The sequence below is a fragment of the Trachypithecus francoisi genome, unplaced genomic scaffold, assembly GCF_009764315.1.
Source record: "Trachypithecus francoisi isolate TF-2019V2 unplaced genomic scaffold, Tfra_2.0 Lachesis_group15, whole genome shotgun sequence".
Lineage (NCBI taxonomy): Eukaryota > Metazoa > Chordata > Mammalia > Primates > Cercopithecidae > Trachypithecus > Trachypithecus francoisi.
Window position 1 is genome coordinate 85,706,337 of NW_022681460.1, and position 19,291 is coordinate 85,725,627.

A 19,291-nucleotide genomic window follows, 5' to 3' on the forward strand; every position below is an offset into this window, starting at 1 on the left:
TCCCTGTACTTTTCCCATTTGTAATTTGTAAAATGTTCTCTTATGATCACCATGTATTTTGTAAAAATGAATAGTATTTGGTAAAAAAAAAATCAAGGCTGCAGTGAACTATGATGGCACCACTGCACTCCAGCCTGGGCAACAGAGCAAGATTCCATCTCTTTAAAAAATAAAATTTTATGAAAATGTAAAGGAACTTGAAAAGCCAAAAAGTTTTTAACAAGAATAACACAATTAGAAGACTTATACTTCCTGATTTCAAGACTTTCTTTGAAGCTACAGAAATAAGAGACAGTGTGGTATTGGCATAAGTATAGACATATAGATAATAAAACAAAACAAAAATCCACAACTAGACTCACACACGTATGGCCAATTTATTTTCAACAAAGGAGCCAAGGCAATTAAAAAAGAATAATCTTTGCAAGGAATGGTACTAGAATAATTATATATCCATATGTAAAATAAAAAACCTCAACCCTTATCTCACATCAATATAAAAATTAAAATGAATCACAGACCTAATCTGAGAGCTTTGTAAGTATAAGCTGTCTAGAAGAAAACACAGAAGAACTTCTTAGTGACCTTGGATTTGGCAAAGATTAAACAGGACAACAAAAGCACAAACTTTAAAAAAAGAGGTAAACTGAACTTCATCAAAATGTAAAACATTTGCTCTTTTCAGGACCCTGTTAGAAAACAAAAGGCAACCCACAGACTGGGAGAACATATTTGCAAAATTTATCTATTAAGGAATTTGTAGCAAGAAAACAAAAAGAACTCTTACTACTTAATAGGAAGAAAAGCAACCAAATACAAAAATGGCCAAAGGAACTGACAAGTTTTTTTCACAAAATAAGATATACAGATGGTTGATAAACATGTAAAAAGACACTCAACATTTTTAGTCATCAGGGAAATACAAATTAAAGTCACAATGAGATACTACTACTCACCCGACAACATGACTTTCAATTAAAAAGATAGACAATAAATACTAAGTGTTGGTGAAGTAACTGGAACTCCTATTGCTGGTGGGAATGCAAAAATGGTAACAGCCACTTGGTAAAAACAGTTTAGAAACTTCTTATAAAAAGTCGACCATATTCTTACAATGCAAACCATTAATCTATTTCTAGCTAGACTTGAAATCAAATAAAATGAAAGCATATACTCACATAAACACCTATACATGAATGTAGTAGCTTTATTCATAATTATCCCAGACTAGAAACAACTCAAATACTCTTCAACTGGGGAATGAATCAATAAGCTGTGGTAAATCCATGCAATGCATTAGTACTCAGTACAAAGTAATGAAATACTGATACAGGCAACAATACAGATGAATCTAAAATATGTTGTGTGAGATAAACTAGATTCAAAGGGTCACATGCTGTATGATTTCACTTATATGACATTCTGGAAAAGGAAAAATTAACTGCAAACAAACCAGTGGTTTCCAGGGGTAGCTGTAACAGGAAGTGTTGACTATAAAAGGGCATGAGAGAATTTTGGAGAGTGATGCAACTGTTCACAGTCTTGATTGTGGTGCTATGACTGTGCTGATTACAACTGACAGACTTATATACAGTGAATATTACTGTATGTAAATTATACCTCAATGAAAAAACATTATTAGGAACAATGTATTCCCTCTGATGAGGGACAAGTTCAGCCTCTATTGGGATCAACCTGTGAACTGGATGAATGGACTAGTGCCCTGTCACTCTGCAATTAGCATGTGGCTGGTGATGATGATGGCTTTCTCAGCCCCTGTTTTGACACATCTCAACTGGAATATCTGTAATCTCTCACAGCTGCAGGCCTCAGATTCTCAGTTGCTTTCCTTCTGAATCATATTTTTCTGTGTGCTTCATACCAAAATAGGAAAAATAATTTCCACTGAAATAGACTGGGGTGGTTTCTGGGCATAAATATGACTCAAATAAATTGTTTTAATTCTCCCCTTCAGTGTATCAGACAGGTATCATCTGCTCCAATCTGCTCAGAGAGTACAAACTAAGTTGGTTCCCAATATTCTGACTGACATGTGATCACCCTTACTCTGTTGTTTAAATCTCTTTCAGAGGGGCACGATGCTCATGGCAGTTTGTTTTGCTGACTGGGTTTGCCTTGTCTTGTTTGTAGGTTCCCATTTGCTATTCCATATCATAAATTGTTCTCTACTGTATGGTAACCATGGTGGTTTCCTCCCTGAATTTTGGTTCCTATATTTGTTCAGGTTGGAATGTGGGGATGCCTCAAGATCCCTGACTGGTTGCTCAAGACCACTCCAAGTCATTTTGTGCAAAACTGATTGAGAGGTGCAGTTCTGAGTAGTGATAAAAGTAGTATGCATTCCAGACCAGGCACAGTGGCTCATGCCTGTAATCCCAGCACTTGGTGGATCACCTGAAGTCAGGAGTTCGAGACCAGCCTGGCCAACATGGTGAAACCTTGTCTCCACTAAAAATACAAAAATTAGCCAGGCATGGTGGCACATGCCTGTAATCTCAGCTACTAGGGAAGCTGAAGCAGGAGAATTGCTTGAACCCAGAAGGCGAAGGTTGCAGTGGGCCGAGATCAAGCCACTACACTCCAGCTTGGGGGAAAGAGTGAGTGAGACTCTGTTTCCAAAAAAAGAGTAGTACGCATTCCAAACACAATTCCTGGTCCACAGGAGTGTTAGCAGAAGTATGGCTATCATTAAAAATTATTTTCATGACAGAGAAGAAATAAATATAGTTTCAAACATGTCAAAAGCATAAATTTTCAAATAATCATGCTTTTGTAGAAAAACAAGGAAATCAGAAAATGAAGGACTCCTTAGAATCTAAATATTATTACATTCATGTAATTTCTTACCATGTATTTTAAGAGAGCATTACATAAAACTTAGAAGCATGACTAACTGGAATTAATTTTTACCTATCTGGCCAACACACCTGCTCATGAGAATACAGACTTTTCTTTATAGGCTGATTATCCTAGGTTAGGAATTGATTTGAGCAGAAATAAGGTCACTTTCCTGTTCTGAAGGCAACGTTCACCAATGTAGGTCGGCAGAATAAATGTTGTCATTAATGTAATCTAGTAAAATAAATCATAAGTTGCAGATATCACTTTACCTCTTTTTTAAGCAGTAAGGACACACCAAAATCAGAAGGTTTCGCAGGCTGAGAAAATTCCCATGATGCCAGCTCACTAACAGAAGTAACAGGAACACTTTTTTCCACTTGTTCAGGTAACATTTCATACTTTCCAAAGTGTTTTCAGAAACATTATTTCATTTGGTTATCACAGAAACCTTAAGAGGTAAATTAAGTGTCATTCTTCCCATTTGCATGTAGGAACAATGAGACTTGTATAAATTGCCTATGATCACATAGCAGTAGTGATGGAAACTGATAATTCCCTCACTAGGAATTAGGAAGCTTAGTTCATCCAAGACACCTACCCCCAGGCAGACATACTTCACAGTGCTTTCATCCTGGGAAAATGAAAGTATACAAGAGAGAAATATTATGTGAGAAATAGCACATAATTTAATGATTGGTCAATTAGAAAACAGAAAATTGAGAAGATTTCATTCTCAGCTTGAAATGTCCAATACTAAATAATGGTGCTGATTAATGCTATACAATTACTTCCTCCCTCCTTCCCTACCTTTCCTTCAAATAAATACAAGTTCTCCCTCCCTTTCTCCCTTCTTCCCTTCCTTCCTTCCCATGCTTTCATCTTTCCCAAAGTATTCACTGAGCATCCTCTTCTGTGATAAGCATCGTGCTATAAATACAGAAATGAATCTGACATGGGCCCTGCCTTCAGGAAACCTGCAATTCAGTACAGGTAGAAACACATTAAATAAATAAGAGATCACGAATGCTCTCAAGGAAAATGTACGATATAGAAGGGTACACAAAGTAAGACAGTGGTGAATTCCATCTAGGGGAAAATATTTCAAAAAGTGTCATGCAGGAGGTGATGTTTGAGCTGGATCGGATAGAATGAATAACTATCTCTCAGGAGGGCCAGGGAAGAAATGCCACAAGAGAGAGTTAAGACCAGCTTGGCTTGTTTTATAGCAGCAGAACTTGCTCTGGTAAGTAACTGATGAGGTGGGCAGGAGGAGAATGATGAGGCTGGAAACATATGAAAGGGAGTGAATATGAAGGCTTCAGGGGGACACACTGAGGAGTCTACATATCAACTATTTCTCAAGCACCTACTATGATCAAATTGCACTTCCAGATTCTGAGACATATACAAATTCTTAAGGCTTGTCTTCAAGGTTGCTTATTTCAACCTGTGAAGTATAATGTTAAAGAAAATTTGACTTTCAGAAAACTGCTCATGTTATAAAATGCAAGCTTCGGTCTCAGAACATTCCTATTATTTCATGGGAAAACATAAGATATGTCATTGACTAGTGATGCTGCTTCATTTTATCTTTGGTGCCAATATCCAGTCATTATGCTTAGCGAGAGGGCCTAAAATGTAAACAAAACTACAAAGTGACCAAGAGCATCACAAATACTTTAAACATCATAGGGTGAAAACATTATATTAAAATATTTTTTCATAGTATTTTTTAAAATTATTCAGAATTAGCTCTGCAATCTTTAACTCGGCTGACTAATCCTAAACAAAACGCTTTTTAGTTGAGTGTGTAGAATATGGTTTATTCTGTGAAATTTTCTTTTTTTTTTTTTGAGACAGAGTCTCACTCTGTTGCCCAGGCTGGAGTGCAGTGGCACGATCTCGGCTCACTGCAAACTCCGTCTCCCAGGTTTATGCCATTCTCCTGCCTCAGCCTCCCGAGTAGCTGGGACTACAGGCGCCCGCCACCTTGCCCGGCTAGTTTTTTGTATTTTTTTAGTAGAGACGGGGTTTCACCGTGTTCGCCAGGATGGTCTCGATCTCCTGACCTCGTGATCCGCCCGTCTCGGCCTCCCAAAGTGCTGGGATTACAGGCTTGAGCCACCGCGCCCGGCCGAAATTTTCTATCTAATTATTCAGCTAACAAACATAAAATAGGTTTAACTGCCACTGTTTTTCTTTGAAGTGTGAACATGAAACTCCAGGTACACAGAAATATTTGGTCAGTACATCTTGCTTGTGAATACTAATCAATCTGTCAACCAAATGTATCAGGAATTATAAAAGTAATAATAATGGGTCAAATAGAGAGAGTGTGATGCTAAAGAGAACTTGAAGATAAGTTGATTAATCATTAAAACAAAATCAAGAGAAAGGGTCATCTTTGGCCAATCTTTCTAGAAATATCATAAAAATGAACAGAGAGACAGAGCACACTGATAAAAAAAAAAAAAAACCCTGAAGCTTGGTGACTTCATAAATTTATTGCTTTAGCTTCATGAGGAATGACTGAAGAAAGTAATTTAGGATATTTCTTTTCTCAGTGGCCTACGATTATCAATTTACAAGAAGCTCCAAAAAGTATTCAGACAAAAACTAAATTGTTTTAAAGTTCTCTTTGGTGATGTCTACTGTTCATTAAAGTTCTTTGAATATGTAAATTCTTACTGTAGGAAGTGAAACTAGCATTGAAACTTGTTGAGTAATAGTACACTGATGACAAGTAAATATAAATTAATTTGACCCATCAGTTGACATTGCTTCTCAAGCTCTTGATCTCCACATGTGCACGAACTGCTCCCAGGCAAAGGAATTTCAGTTCTCTGCGGGGAACAAGTGCAGGTGTACCAGGGTGGACTAAGAACAGTCACTAGTGTGCTGGACTTCCCCCACAGGCCACCCTAAAGGCAAAATTAATTTCTGTGGGGAAAGTAGGGAACCTACATGATGATTAGAAGGAGCAGGTCAGAGACAATCCCAGTCTTGTCCTCTACAGTGTCCCACTGTTCCTTCCAGAAGAGTAAGGCAGAGTTGGCCCCACTGCGGCTGCTGAGGGTCTCTTCCCGGGATCTCTGGAGGTGAGAGGCTGTGTTCTTTCACCACCAGCTGCTTCCAAGACCGAATGCCCTGCCCATTAAGCCCCCAAACTCTGCACGCTTGTATTTTCCAACACGTATTATTTCTTTACTTAGTTGTGACAATTATATGTATGGATCCTTTTAGTAATAATGAACCTATGTCATACTACGCATCTATTATGTGCCTGGGTTTTTCCCCCACACACGGAAGTCAAAAAGCTTTCTATTGTCACTCCTTGACAAACAAGAGTCAGAGAAGCCACGAGACTCGCCCAAGTCTACAAAACTAAAAACTGACAAAGTGAAATGTAGACCTATGTGGCTCCACAACATCACACTTTTGCCATTATAAACCATAATGCTGTTCCACATCTGACAAAAGGAACTGTATTTCTATGATACCTTCTGTAATTTTTTTGTTCTAAAATGAGACTGCTAATCAGAAACTATTTACAGCGCTTTCTCTTGAGTTACAGGGTCAGGATTACCTGGGCTGGAATCCTAGCTCCCCAATTCCCTGCTCAGTATCCCCGTGAAAGTTGCTCAGCCCCTCTATGGCCCACTTTATTTGTAAGCCAGGGAAAACAGTTCTATACCACAGGGCTGCTGTGAAAATTAAGTAAGAAAATAATACAAAGCCGCCTGAAATCCCAGCACTTTGGGGAGCCGAGGCAGGCAGATCACCTGAGGTCAGGAGTTTGAGATCAGGCTGGCCAACATGGCGAAACCCCATCTCTACTAAAAATACAAAAATTAGCTGGGTGTGTTGGCACATGCCTGTAATCCCAGTTACTCGGGAGGCTGAGGCATGAGAATCGCTTGAACCCGGGGGGCAGAAGTTGCAGCGAGCCGACATTGCACCACTGCACTCCATCCTGGGCAACAGAGCAAGACTCTGTCTCAAAAAAAGAAAGAAAGAAAGAAAGAAAGAAAATAATACAAAGCACTTAGCATCATGTGTGGCCTATAGTAGAGCAATCAATAAAATGAGCTATTAATATGGCTTAGATGTTGGTCCCCTCCAAACCTCATATTGGAATATAGTCCCCAGTGTTGAAGGTTGGGCCTGATGGGGGGTATCTGGGTCATGAGGCAGATCTCTCATAAATGGCCTGGTGCTGTCCTCATGATAATGAGTGAGTTCACACCCTAAGTTCATGTGAGATCTGGTTGTTTAAGAATGTGGCACTTCTCCCTAGTCTCTCTCTTGTTCCTGCTCTTGCCATATGATGGGCCGGCTCCCACTTCACCTTCTGCCATGAGTAAAAGCTTCCTGAGGCCCTCACCAGAAGCAGATGCTAGCACCATGTTTCCTGTTCAGAGTGTAGAACTGTGAGCCAATGAAAACTCTTTTCTTTATAAATTACCCAGTCTCAGGTATTCCTTGATGGCAACACAAAAATGGCCTAACATAGCTATTATTATCACCATTTTGATTTAAATGAAAGCGACACTGTGACCGTCTTTCAAGTTAGAAGGTTATAAGACTATTTATTTATGATCTTCCTGATAAACATCTCTGTAAGCAAACATAATATGGGAAAGTTACCCACTTCATACAATATATTTATTGAAACAATGTTGAAATAACTGTAAACAATAATTGTATGCACTGTTCTATACAGCTAACATTTACGTTCTTTTGCTACTAAATGATATTACATGATAGGAAAAGAGAAGAGCTACTCCTAGTTATGCTTGCAAAAGGCTTCCAGCAGACATAAAAACAGACCACAGCAGAAATAGTGTGATACATATGGTTTTGTTTCTAGATGCACCAATCAAGCTCAGTTTATATGCAACTTTCCAAGTACTATCTACCTGAGAACACGTGTTAAGCACTGGTAAACGTCACAATCATCCACGGTCTCAGCTTTGCTCTCACCTTCCTCATACAATCAATATATACTTTCAGTCACAGGGCTGCTTTCCATCCAGTCATTCCTTTTTGGTTAAATCCCCAAAAGATTGGATAGAATTAATGGCATAAAAAATAGAGCCAAAGATACACTCTGAGTAAAAATCAGGACCCAAAGGAAACATAAATTATAACAGCAAGTAAAGAACAGGGGGAAATAAAAATCACGAGGTGCAAATCCCCACAGCCAAGTTTTTGGGTTCTGAGCTTCTCAAAATTCAGAGTGAAATGGGATGCATGGTGGTTCTCATTGCTAAGAGCCCAAAGCACACACCACAGTAGCTTAGGATCAGAGTGGCTACTCCACTGCCGCCCCACTCCAGGGCTCTAGGCCACATCCACTTTACAACAGTCTGCCCCAAATCCCTTCCTTACCTACCCTCCACCCTTCTCTTATAAGAGTATCCACTGCACCTTTCCCCTTGGTAACTGCTCCTCTCACATTCTCTGGCTCCAGTAGGGCTATTGATCCAGAGCTACCACAGGTCCATATGATGCTCTGCATGGATCTTTTAAGAAGCGACCCTTCCGGCCGGGCACGGTGGCTAAAGCCTGTAATCCCAGCACTTTGGGAGGCCGAGGCGGGCAGATCACGAGGTCAGGAGATCAAGACCATCCTGGCTAACACGGTGAAACCCCGTCTCTACTAAAAAATACAAAAAAACTAGCCGGGCGAGGTGGCGGCGCCTGTAGTCCCAGCTACTCAGGAGGCTGAGGTAGGAGAATGGCATAAACCTGGGAGACGGAGCTTGCAGTGAGCCGAGATCTGGCCACAGCACTCCAGCCTGGGCGACAAAGCGAGACTCCATCTCAAAAAAAAAAAAAAAAAAGAAAAAAAGAAAAAAAAAAAAGAAGTGACCCTTCCTTAAGACACTTCATTTCCATCCTCTGGAGAATTTTCACAACAGCAGCTTTCGTTTGTATAGAAAGGCACTTTACACCATAACACACAAATTACAATGTCTTCAATGTGTATACTGCCTCACGGATTGTGCAGTTTACAACCTGTACCTTTACTCAGATTTTATGTATGGGAATGAGGAGAGGGAAACTCATTCTCCTTGAATGTCAAGCAGTAAGTGTTCTCCAGAAATGCTGGAAGTCATATCCCCATCACTAGTAAAGCCGGAGAGAGCGAGGACACAGAAGCTTCTGGAAGCCAGAGCCCAACCAGCAAGGGAACCTAAGAGGCTGAGAACAGAAGCTGAAAGAAGAGACGGAGAGGTAGTGTCCATAAGTTGGTCTCGAGGCTGATCTCTACCCCTTTCATGTTGTTTGCATAGGTGAGCCATTAAAATTTCCCTTCTAATAAAAACCAAAACAGATTTGCCTTGATGCATGACACTTCCGGGCATCTATCCTTTCACTGCTTTGGCTCTACTACCCTTAGTCTGTGTCTGCTGACTACTTCTCAGATTCGTCTAAGAATTCCTCAGACTTCAGAATATTCCAGCCACTGCTTTGGCCTCCTGACATCTGAGCCTTTGATCCCCTTTAAACCTGAAGCCGTGAGAGCACAGCTTATTACTCTCAAATGCTAATCTCCACTTGGCTGCAGGTTTAACTCCAACCTAATTTGCTAACCTCTCCCTATATCATAGATTGACACTGGACATCATTAATATGGATTGAGAGAATTGGCTTAGCAAAATATAAAAATACTATAACATTGCAGAACATGTGGTTAACAAACTTAGAAAGAAGAAATTATTTTTAAAGAATGTTCAAAACTATTGAAAGATTAGTTTTTAAATGATTTGTTCTTTTTAAGTTTGTTGAATGGATCCAGGTGAGAGTTTTCCTTGGAAACGTCTTATTAACAACTTGAATTAATTGTAATATATCTTTCTTTAAAAAGTATTTATTTTGAAGTGGTCATACGTTTACATACTTTGTAAAAAATTATGGAATCTTATTGTGAAAAATACATCATCTTAAAATATGGTTACTGTTTTTTGTCCCAAAAGAAGAACATTGGCATAAACAAAATGCTTACCTTGGAACAATGGGGAAAAAAGATATTGCCAAAATGTAGCCAACAACGATGTGCCAGTTATTAAACCACTGCCTCTCAGCTCCAAGCCCACCCTTCCTTACTTAGGTTTATTTCTCCTTTGCCAGCTGGATCTGCTAAGTTCTGCCAAGAGGGGGAGCCAGAGAGAAATTGGACAGCTGCGCAAAGGGAACAGGATCTTGCCCTTTGCTATTTATTACTCTCATCAGGGTTGCCCCAACAACTGGTTCCAATAGCAGATGGCTCTAGTTTTCATCTTTTCCCTCACTCCTGGTATCAGCCTCATCGCATTCCCTGAGAGACAACAGCAAAGTTGGCCAATATCCCTTCCTCAAAAGCCAGAAGCCCAGCTTTGACGGTCCCTATTCTGTGTTCCTGGGGCACCCTCCTTGCAGACAGTAACCTCTCCTCAAAGGTCTGAGTCTCGGCTATGTGGGGGTCCTTCACATAAGTTAACCCAGCCTAAAAGTTACTATCTTTTCCCTCAGTATTGCCTTTCCACCCTTTATTCCTCCAAAACTTCCTTAACTAATTCCCTACATCAAATTTTCTCTGTTAAAACAACTGGTGTAGTTTGTTTTCTTGGTTAGATTCCAAATGATACAAACTACTTCTTTATTTCCCCCCACAATGTTTTCTTTACAGAGGACTAAGACATGAACAACAGAGGCAAAGAGTACAAAGGAATAGCTATGAGCTTGAAGTTTTTCAGAAAAAAATGCATATTTCATGAACTTGATTCTCCATAAAACAATTAATGTCTTTTAATATTCAAATTTAACAGTTTTACTATATATTTTTAGGCTCTGTAAAATCTGTAAATGTGATTTTACATTGGAGGTTGAGTAGGTTAAGTACAGACAGTACTGGGTATATAACAGCATCTCAATGAATTTTTATGTTAAATTTACCAAACTAATTTTAGAGAAAATTAATTTAAAATAAACTTAAATTTGGACAAAATAGTTTCATAAAAATTTTATTTATAAAGACAATAATACAATAGACATTACACCTTAGTTTACTATCTCTAGGATTCATTGGTACCAACCGCCAGCTGTTACCACCATTAGTTCAATAATTGGTATTTTATGTGGTGCATAAGCGTTACAACAATGTATTTGAGCCCAAACTTGTATGTTACACTTCTATCTTAAAGCATATTTGTTGGTCTTAAAGTCATTAATTTAAAATAATCTTTTTTTTTTTTTTTTTTTTTGAGACAGAGTTTCACTGTTGTTGCCCAGGCTGCAGTGCAATGGTGCAATCTCGGCTCACCGCAACCTCCACCTCCTGGGTTCAAGCAATTCTCCTGCCTCAGCCTGCTGAGTAGCTGCGATTACAGGCATGTGCCACCAGGTCTGGCTAACTTTGTATGTTTAGTAGAGAAGGGGTTTCTCCATGTTGGTCAGGCTGGTCTCGAACTCCCAACCTCAGGTGATCTGCCCGCCTTGGCCTCCCAAAGTGCTGGGATTACAGTCGGGAGCCACCGCGCTGGGCCATTAAAATATTCATTTAATAGTGACTATAAATTAAGGAAAATAAAAAGGTAGATTTTTTTCATTAAAATTTTGGTGTTCTAAGTAAAAATTAACAAGTGGAATCTAATTCAACTAAAAAGCTTCTGCACAGCAAAATAAACTATCATCATAGTGAACAGACAATCTAAAGAATGGGAGGAAATTTTTGCAATCTATCCATCTGACCAAGGGCTAATATCCAGAATCTACAAGGAACTTAAACAAATTTACAAGAAAAAAACAAACAGTCCCATTAAAAAGTAGACAAAAGACATGAACAAAAGAAGACATTTGTGCAGCCAACAAACATATGAAAAACAGCTCAGCATCACTGATCATTAGAGAAACGCAAATCAAAACCACAGTGAGATACCATCTAATACCAGTTAGGATGGCGATTATTAAAATGTCAAGAAATAACAGATGCTGGTGAGGCTTGGAGGAATAGGAACACTTTTACACTGTTGGTGGAAATGTAAATTAGTTCAACCACTCTGGGAGACAGTGTGGAGATTCCTCAAAGACCCAGAACCAGAAATACCATTTGACCCAGCAATCCCATTACTGTGCATATGCCCACTAAAATATAAATCATTCTATTATAATGATACATGCACACATATGTTTATTGCAGCACTATTCACAATATCAAAGACATAGAATCAACCCAAATGCCCATCAATGATAGACTAAAGAAAATGTGGTACATATACACCATGGAATACTATGCAGCCTTAAAAAGGAACAAGATCATGGCCTTTGCAGGGACATGGATGGATATGGAAGCCACTATCCTCAGCAAACTAACACAGGAACAGAAAAAAAAAAACCAACCACCACATGTTCTCACTTACAAGTACGAGCTGAACAATGAGAGCACATGGACATAGGGAGGGGAATAGCACACACTGGGGCCTGTTGGGGGGATGAGGGGCGAGAGAGTACCCGGATAAATAGCTAATGCATGCAAGGCTTAATACCTGGGTGATGGGTTGATGGGTGAAGCAAACCACCACGGCACACATTTACCTACGTAACAAACGTGCACATCCTGCACAGGTATCCCAGAACTTAAAATTAAATTAAAAAAAAAATTTTGGTCTTCCATTTAAATTGGTGACTTAAAATAGTCTGAAAATTCTGCCTTAAAAATCTTCTCTCACGCAATTTATTATGAACTATTAATACAAAATTTGATTATGATAACTTCTCTATTTTATGATCCCATTTCAGTATTTTCACTGTTTAAAACAAGATTTATTGCAAACATAATTAGAATACTACTGGGCTTAATGTATCTTTACCACTGGCTTCTAAGGCCACCAAATGAAAATGTGTTAAACTAACACCCACTGTCCTAATTCTGCTCCCCTAGAGCCATGCAAAACAACTCTTCTTTTGCTTCCACATTAAAGAGCCCTCTAAATGTTTTAAGACCACTAATTCTTCTGCCTTCTCTCCTCCCAGCTAAGCTGCCTGAGTCCTTCAGCCTTCCTCTTGTGATGTGGTTTCCAGGCTCGTCACCATCCTGGTCTCCCTCAGGACACCCTCCAGCTGGCCAGTACTCTAAACAAGGTCTGACTACAATAGCCCTAGATAGAAAGTCTGAGATTAACAAGTCATCTGCTTTCCAGTTTATCAGCTATCAATCAAATCCTGAAAAGGCTGCATATCACAGCTAACTTTAGCTGAACATTTAAAATGCTTAGAAAGTGTGAATTATATTTTCACTTAAACAGTCAGATATGAGACATCAAACTGAAGCCTGATGTAATTCACAAGGAAAATGCCAACAACAACTACCTGACCTCAAAGTCAGAAAAGAGGCGAGAGAGGGGATCTGAGCCAGGTCATTAAGAGTGAATCACCCTTTCCACCAGATTCCTTCTTCCCTCTCCCATCAGCATTACAAACTAGGTAACTAGGTGAGCTCTGACTCCCTTGGGAATACGAGATCCTAAGTCAATCCATGCTAAGCATCTTGTTCGTATATTACTTTCTCCCTGGCACTACATAGATACATAATAGGCTTATTAATATTCTTGATTAAATTCATAAGTTTTGGGGGAAAGTATCTAAATGCAGAAAATTGTAAGCCACAAATATCTTTGATTTAGACTTTAATAAAATTAACATTTATATTCTAGTTAGCATATAATTTAAGTTAAAGCTACACTTATTCTTTATATTTTCATCATACAGTTCCGCTTTTGTCTATGAAAGATTTATTTTAATAGTTTCAAGGTCTGTTAACTTGTAACTCACATTATGAACATCAGTCACAGAAGATTTTATTTGCTAAGATGTTTGCTGTAGGAACTGTATGTTCATGTCAAGTTGTAAATCCTGCCTGTGATAGGAGCTTAAGGTAATTTCCAATTTTGGTAGTAATTAACTCACGCTCAGTGACTTAGCTGTGGAACTTCCTGGGCACGTAAGAGACATGGCTTTGCTTGTTAGACTGAAAGCATCAATCAATATCCTTTATCTTGGCTTTTTATGTTCAAGGCACAATAAACTTTGAGATCTCACAGATTTCTTTTTACAAGGCCATGTAACATTTTAAAGAAAGAATCCAGTAGTAGGAAGCATGTGCTACTCATCATTGTACCTTCCAGAACACCTGGCTCAGAGTTTTCTGAACGATGGGCTCAACAACATTCATTGAAGTGAACCTGCTACTCTTTAACAGCAGCTCTGACTTAAGGCTACATTTCATTGCAACTAAAATGGAACATGAAGAATAAGTCAGAGAGCTCTGGCTTCTTCCCTAGGTTTGGTAATATTTGTTTCGGAATATACACTGGGACTTGGCATCTAATAAACTCAGTAAATATAATTTCCCTGCAACAAAAAAGTGTATTAATTGTGTAACCACAGTCACCTTAGAAGTCAGCTTGGCATAACTATGGTTTTACTTCTACTTATACACACTGAGTGTCCCCTAAATCAAGCAAGTGTAAACAAAGAAAAAGTAGAGGATTTATTGCTTCATGTAGTGGAGAAGGTCTTGGGCATGGCTGAACTCAGAGGCTCAAACACTCATCAGGACTCTTCCTTCCCTAGGCTTACTTTCCTCTGTGCTGGCTCCATTCTCAGAATGACTCTTCCTCACTGTACTTGCTCTACAGTACCAAGTACTGTGATCTTAGGATGGCAGCCTTTCTGCTCACAACCCAAAAGGAAGACAGACTCTCCATCAAATCCTAAGGAAGATCATGGTTGACTTTGCTGGGACCACATGTCTCTCCTGGTGCAGGAAGTAAGTCTTCATGATGGACAAGACCCCAAGAAGAGGGGGAAAGAGTTCCCCACAGGAAATGAGGATCCAATGCCACAAGTCTACTCGACAATTCGAGGTCTGACATTCTAAGTGCCTTTTTATCTCTACTGCATAAGGTAGAAATAAAAGCATAGTTCTGCCAAGCTGACTTTTTTTTTTTTTTTTTTTTTGGAGACAAGGTCTGTCTCACTTTGTCACCCAGGCTGGAGTGCAGTGATGCAATCATGGCATTTCAGCCTCCCGAGTGGTTGGGACTACAGGTGCACATCATCACACCCAGTTAATTTTTGCCATGTTGCCCAAGCTCAAGCTGACTTCTGACTGTAGCTATGCAATTAACACACTATTCGCTACACAGAAATTTATATTTACTGAGTCTATTATATGCCAAGCACACTGTCAGGAATTTTATAAGCATTAGCTTATTTAATTTTCACAATAGGTAGATACTGTTTAAGACAAAGGTACAGAAAAAAGCTTAGAGAAGTTAAACGGTAAATGTCAGAACCAAAAGTGCAAACTGAGCCATTTTGTTTCTAGAGCCTCTATTTTTCTACCATATAGAAATTGAGAATTCTGAAACTCTTTTGAGTTGGGCTAAGTCATCATCACTGCTTATTTATTTTATTATTTCATTATTTTACTATAAATATTTCCCAAGAGCACTTGGGATAATTTGGTCTTATTAAAATGCAAATCCATGGCTGGGTACAGTGGCTCACACCTATAATCCCAATACTCTGGGAGGCCGAGGTGGGAGGATCGCTTGAGGTCAGGAGTTTGAGACCTGCCTGGGTCATCTCTTAAAATAATAATAATGCTCCAGGAAGGAGCAACAGATATGAAGCTTTCTTTTATTAGCCAAAAGCTTTCAGTATATCAGAGTCCCGCTTCTTCTTTCACGGCCCCCCAGGAAGACGACACGGGACAGACCACATCACAATGCTGAAGGACAGGGCTTCTGGATACAGCTCATGGCAGTCAATGGCTCTACTGGGGGCTGGGAACAAGTCTACGACCTTCCTATTCCTCATAAAAATTATTCAACATTTGATGGTAGAACCCTGCAAACTCTAAAATTAATGTCAGAATAACAAGAAGGAATACAGTTACCACATAGCCTGTGAATTAATAGAAGGAATCAGGAAGGTGAGATACGAATAGTAACTACTAGCATTTGCTCTAATGTTCCTTTACTTGATTTTAGAAACATAAGCTTCCTGATTACAAATTACAAATTATTTAATAAAGGGAAAATTGAATCTTTAGTGACTATGGTTAAATGTTTGTTTTATCTTGCACACCATTCCTGCTCCACCACAATATTACCCACAGAAATCTTACGCAAAATGTAGTCCCAGGTTACACACAACACCTCTGGCTTCACTGCTTCAGAAAGCGGGCAGCACATACCGAGCTGCCTGGGATCCCAGCCTTCTACCAGTTCTCAGCCCCATGGCACCCCGGAGGACTATAACTGAGAAATCCCCCACACTTCTGGCTTTCAGCAACTTGCCCTCTTAAATGAGACAGGGGAGCATCTATTTTCTACCAGCTGCACTTAACAAGCAGTCTTGAACATAATTCTAGCCTAGTACTTGGCACACAGTAAGCATTAAATAAATTAAGAAGAGGAGAAAGAGAAAGAGGGGAACTCAAAGAGGAAGATGTGGAGGAAGAGGAAGATGTGGAGGAGGAGGAAGAAAAACAATTGCATCACATCTATATCACTCATTCTTTTATTCCCTAGACTCTTAGCTCTAAGGGGCAAATGGGAAAAAATAAATTAAACTTTCAAAACAAGAGTAGTTCAACCCCCACTTCTTAAATCTGAGGAACTGAAGTCCTGAGATGTTAGCAGCTTGCTCAGACAAGATGTAATAGCAGAGCTGGGTTTCTCACCCAGTTCTCTGTTCTCCCAGGCCTGTGCTCGGTCTACAGTAAGAACTGCATGCCAAGCAATGGGCCGTATGTTTTCAACAGGCAGTGGCAGAACTGGAGTTATACTGTGTCCCCTGTGGGCAAACACATTTTTACCGGCAAGGAAGAAAAATAAAGTGTCACTGTCCTTTGATGGGAGGCTCTCTATCCACATTCCCTGGGGCCCAGAATGTAAAGTCGAAGTGTGAGCCTGTTAAAATGTTTCTCTGGTACGTTCAGTAACCAAAGCTCTTCATGGGTTCCAACATTAACCAGAGTTATTCCATATTCTATCCTCTGATAGACTGATTGACACTGAAGCTCTCTCACACTCACAAGAAATGTGTATCATTTCCTTCATCGACAAGCATTTAGAACATGCCTCCTCTGGGTAAGACACTATGTTAGGGTTTGGTGCTACTAAGAGAGATGTACAATATGTACCCTGAATACGAGGTGTTTGAAATCCATGTGATAAGATAGAGCAGACATATGAAAGGTAACCATGAAGTCAGCATATCTTAGATGCAAATGAGAAGAGCAAAGTATAAGGCTGTAGGATTTCTAGGATGACTTCCAGGTAATTGGAAAATCTAAATACAGATTTCCTTGTGTAAAATTTGATCGCCTTTATGGTAATTATGGTTATATATAAGTACTCACCAGACATTAAATTCACACTGCATACCTCAATTTATGGGTTAATGTAGTATCATCAGAAATTATCTCAACATTTGACTCATACTTATAAAATGAATACTATAAATGGTCCCAGTAATTCATCCCTCACAAAAGTCTATACTGACACATATTTCATGTATAAAATGAAAATGTGTCTTATTAAAACACATACTTATTCTAATATTTCATTTTCAGTCATCACAGAATATCAGGGTTAGAAAGAAACTGAGTTGTCAATGCATTCATTCATTAGCAAGTTCATTCTCCCTTTACAACACCCCTAGAAGGTGATGTCCTTATGATATCCCCATCCTATCCTTGAATAATTACAGTGACAAGAGACTGACTAACTCATGAAGTAGGTCAGTTCATCTTTAGCCATTCATCTGCTTAACTCTATATAAAAGCAATGTACTTCAAAATGGGAAAATCTGCAACAGGAAAAGAGAAAATCGAATGTTTTCTAATTAGTTACAGAGGTATATACATAGTTATTAAGCTTTCTTGTGAGGTTTGCTTAAGGAGATATATAACCCACAGTGGTCCATATGACTCTGCAATATTGACCCCTGTGGATTATCTGTAATAACATTTCTGTTCATGATGGACATTCCTTTCAGGCAGCTCAATATGAGAAATCAGGTAATTCAAAGAAATCAAGTTCTATATAACTAGTCAGCAAAAACTACACTGGAAAATATCTATAGTAATTGTTAATCCTATAATATTTACTGTAATTTGTAATGTTAAGAATGTTCCTGTATAAAAAAAGAAAAGTTCTAATCTTCCAAGAAATACGAATTTATTGACAGTGTATTCTACTTACTGTGGTGAAAAAAAAAAAGTATACAGTTTGGAAAAATGTTTAACTTTCAAGATTTAAACAAAAAGTTGTTTTGTGCTGCACTAATTAATAAATAAGTCATGACAAGCTCTGCTGTATTTCACTATTCAACCCATTGGCAAAATTTCTCGCAATCCCACTACTGGGTATCTATCCATAGAAAAGGAAATCAGTGTATCAAAGGAATACCTGCACCCTGATGTTTGCTGCAGCATTATTCACTAGAGCCAAATACGGAATCAACCTAACTTTCCATCAATGGATGAATGGATAATGAAATCATGTGGTATATATACTATGGAATACAATTCAGCCATAAAAAAGAATAAAACCCTTTCAGCAACATGGATGGAAACATAGGTCATTATGGGAAGTGAAATAAGCCAGGCACATAAAGGCAAATATTGTATGTTCTCACTCCTACGTTGGAGCAAAAAAAAAAGTGGATCTCATGGAGATAGAGTAGAATGATGGTTACCAGGGCTGGGAAGTTGTCGGGCAGAAAAATGATGAGAAGTGAATGGGTACAAACACAGATAGAAGGAATCGGTTCTAATGTTTGACAGCATAGTAACGTGACTATGGTTAAATACAATTTATTGTACATTCCAAAATAGCTGGAGGAAAGGAGTTGAAATATTCCTGCCACGAGGAAATGATAAATGTTTGAGGTGATGGATAACCTAACTGCCCTGATTTGATCCTTACACATTGTATGCATGTCCCAAAATATCACGTGACCCATAAATATGTATATTTATTAGATATCAATTAAAACTGCGTAAAATATTTCTGGGTATGCATATAGTTAACTTTCTACAGCTTAGGCTTCTGCATGACTAGTTCATTTTTAAAAATCATCATTTGCTATCAATACACTAAAATAGTAGCACTAATAAATCAATTAAATTAGAATTATTTCTATCTATCACCACCACCAAAGGGCAAAAGCAGGATAAAATAGCAGCAGGAGAGGGGAGGGGTCACTTGACTCTTACCACTTGACCAACTGGGTATGTCCTTGCTGTATCTCTGTAGGACTGCAGAGGATGAGCTTTCCAACTCACCTGTGTTTTGAGAATAACACCCACAAATTTAAACTGTCACCAAAAACTTATCACATTATCCATAATTTGGGCTCCCTTCAAGGA

The 19,291-nt window shown here is 38.8% G+C and overlaps 1 protein-coding gene across 4 annotated transcripts in view; it reads right to left on the bottom strand.

Annotated features, from left to right (window-relative positions):
• AKAP7 (A-kinase anchoring protein 7) overlaps window positions 1-19,291 on the bottom strand; it is a 161,269-nt gene that overhangs the window by 20,012 nt on the left and 121,966 nt on the right. Inside the window, exon 2 of one of the 4 annotated variants that reach the window (XM_033235453.1) lies at window positions 19,139-19,207. The exons of the other annotated variants lie outside the window; for them this stretch is intronic. Within the exon in view, the coding sequence (XP_033091344.1) occupies window positions 19,139-19,207 (69 nt within the window). The remainder of the gene's footprint in view (window positions 1-19,138; window positions 19,208-19,291) is intronic. 4 annotated transcript variants of the gene reach the window in all.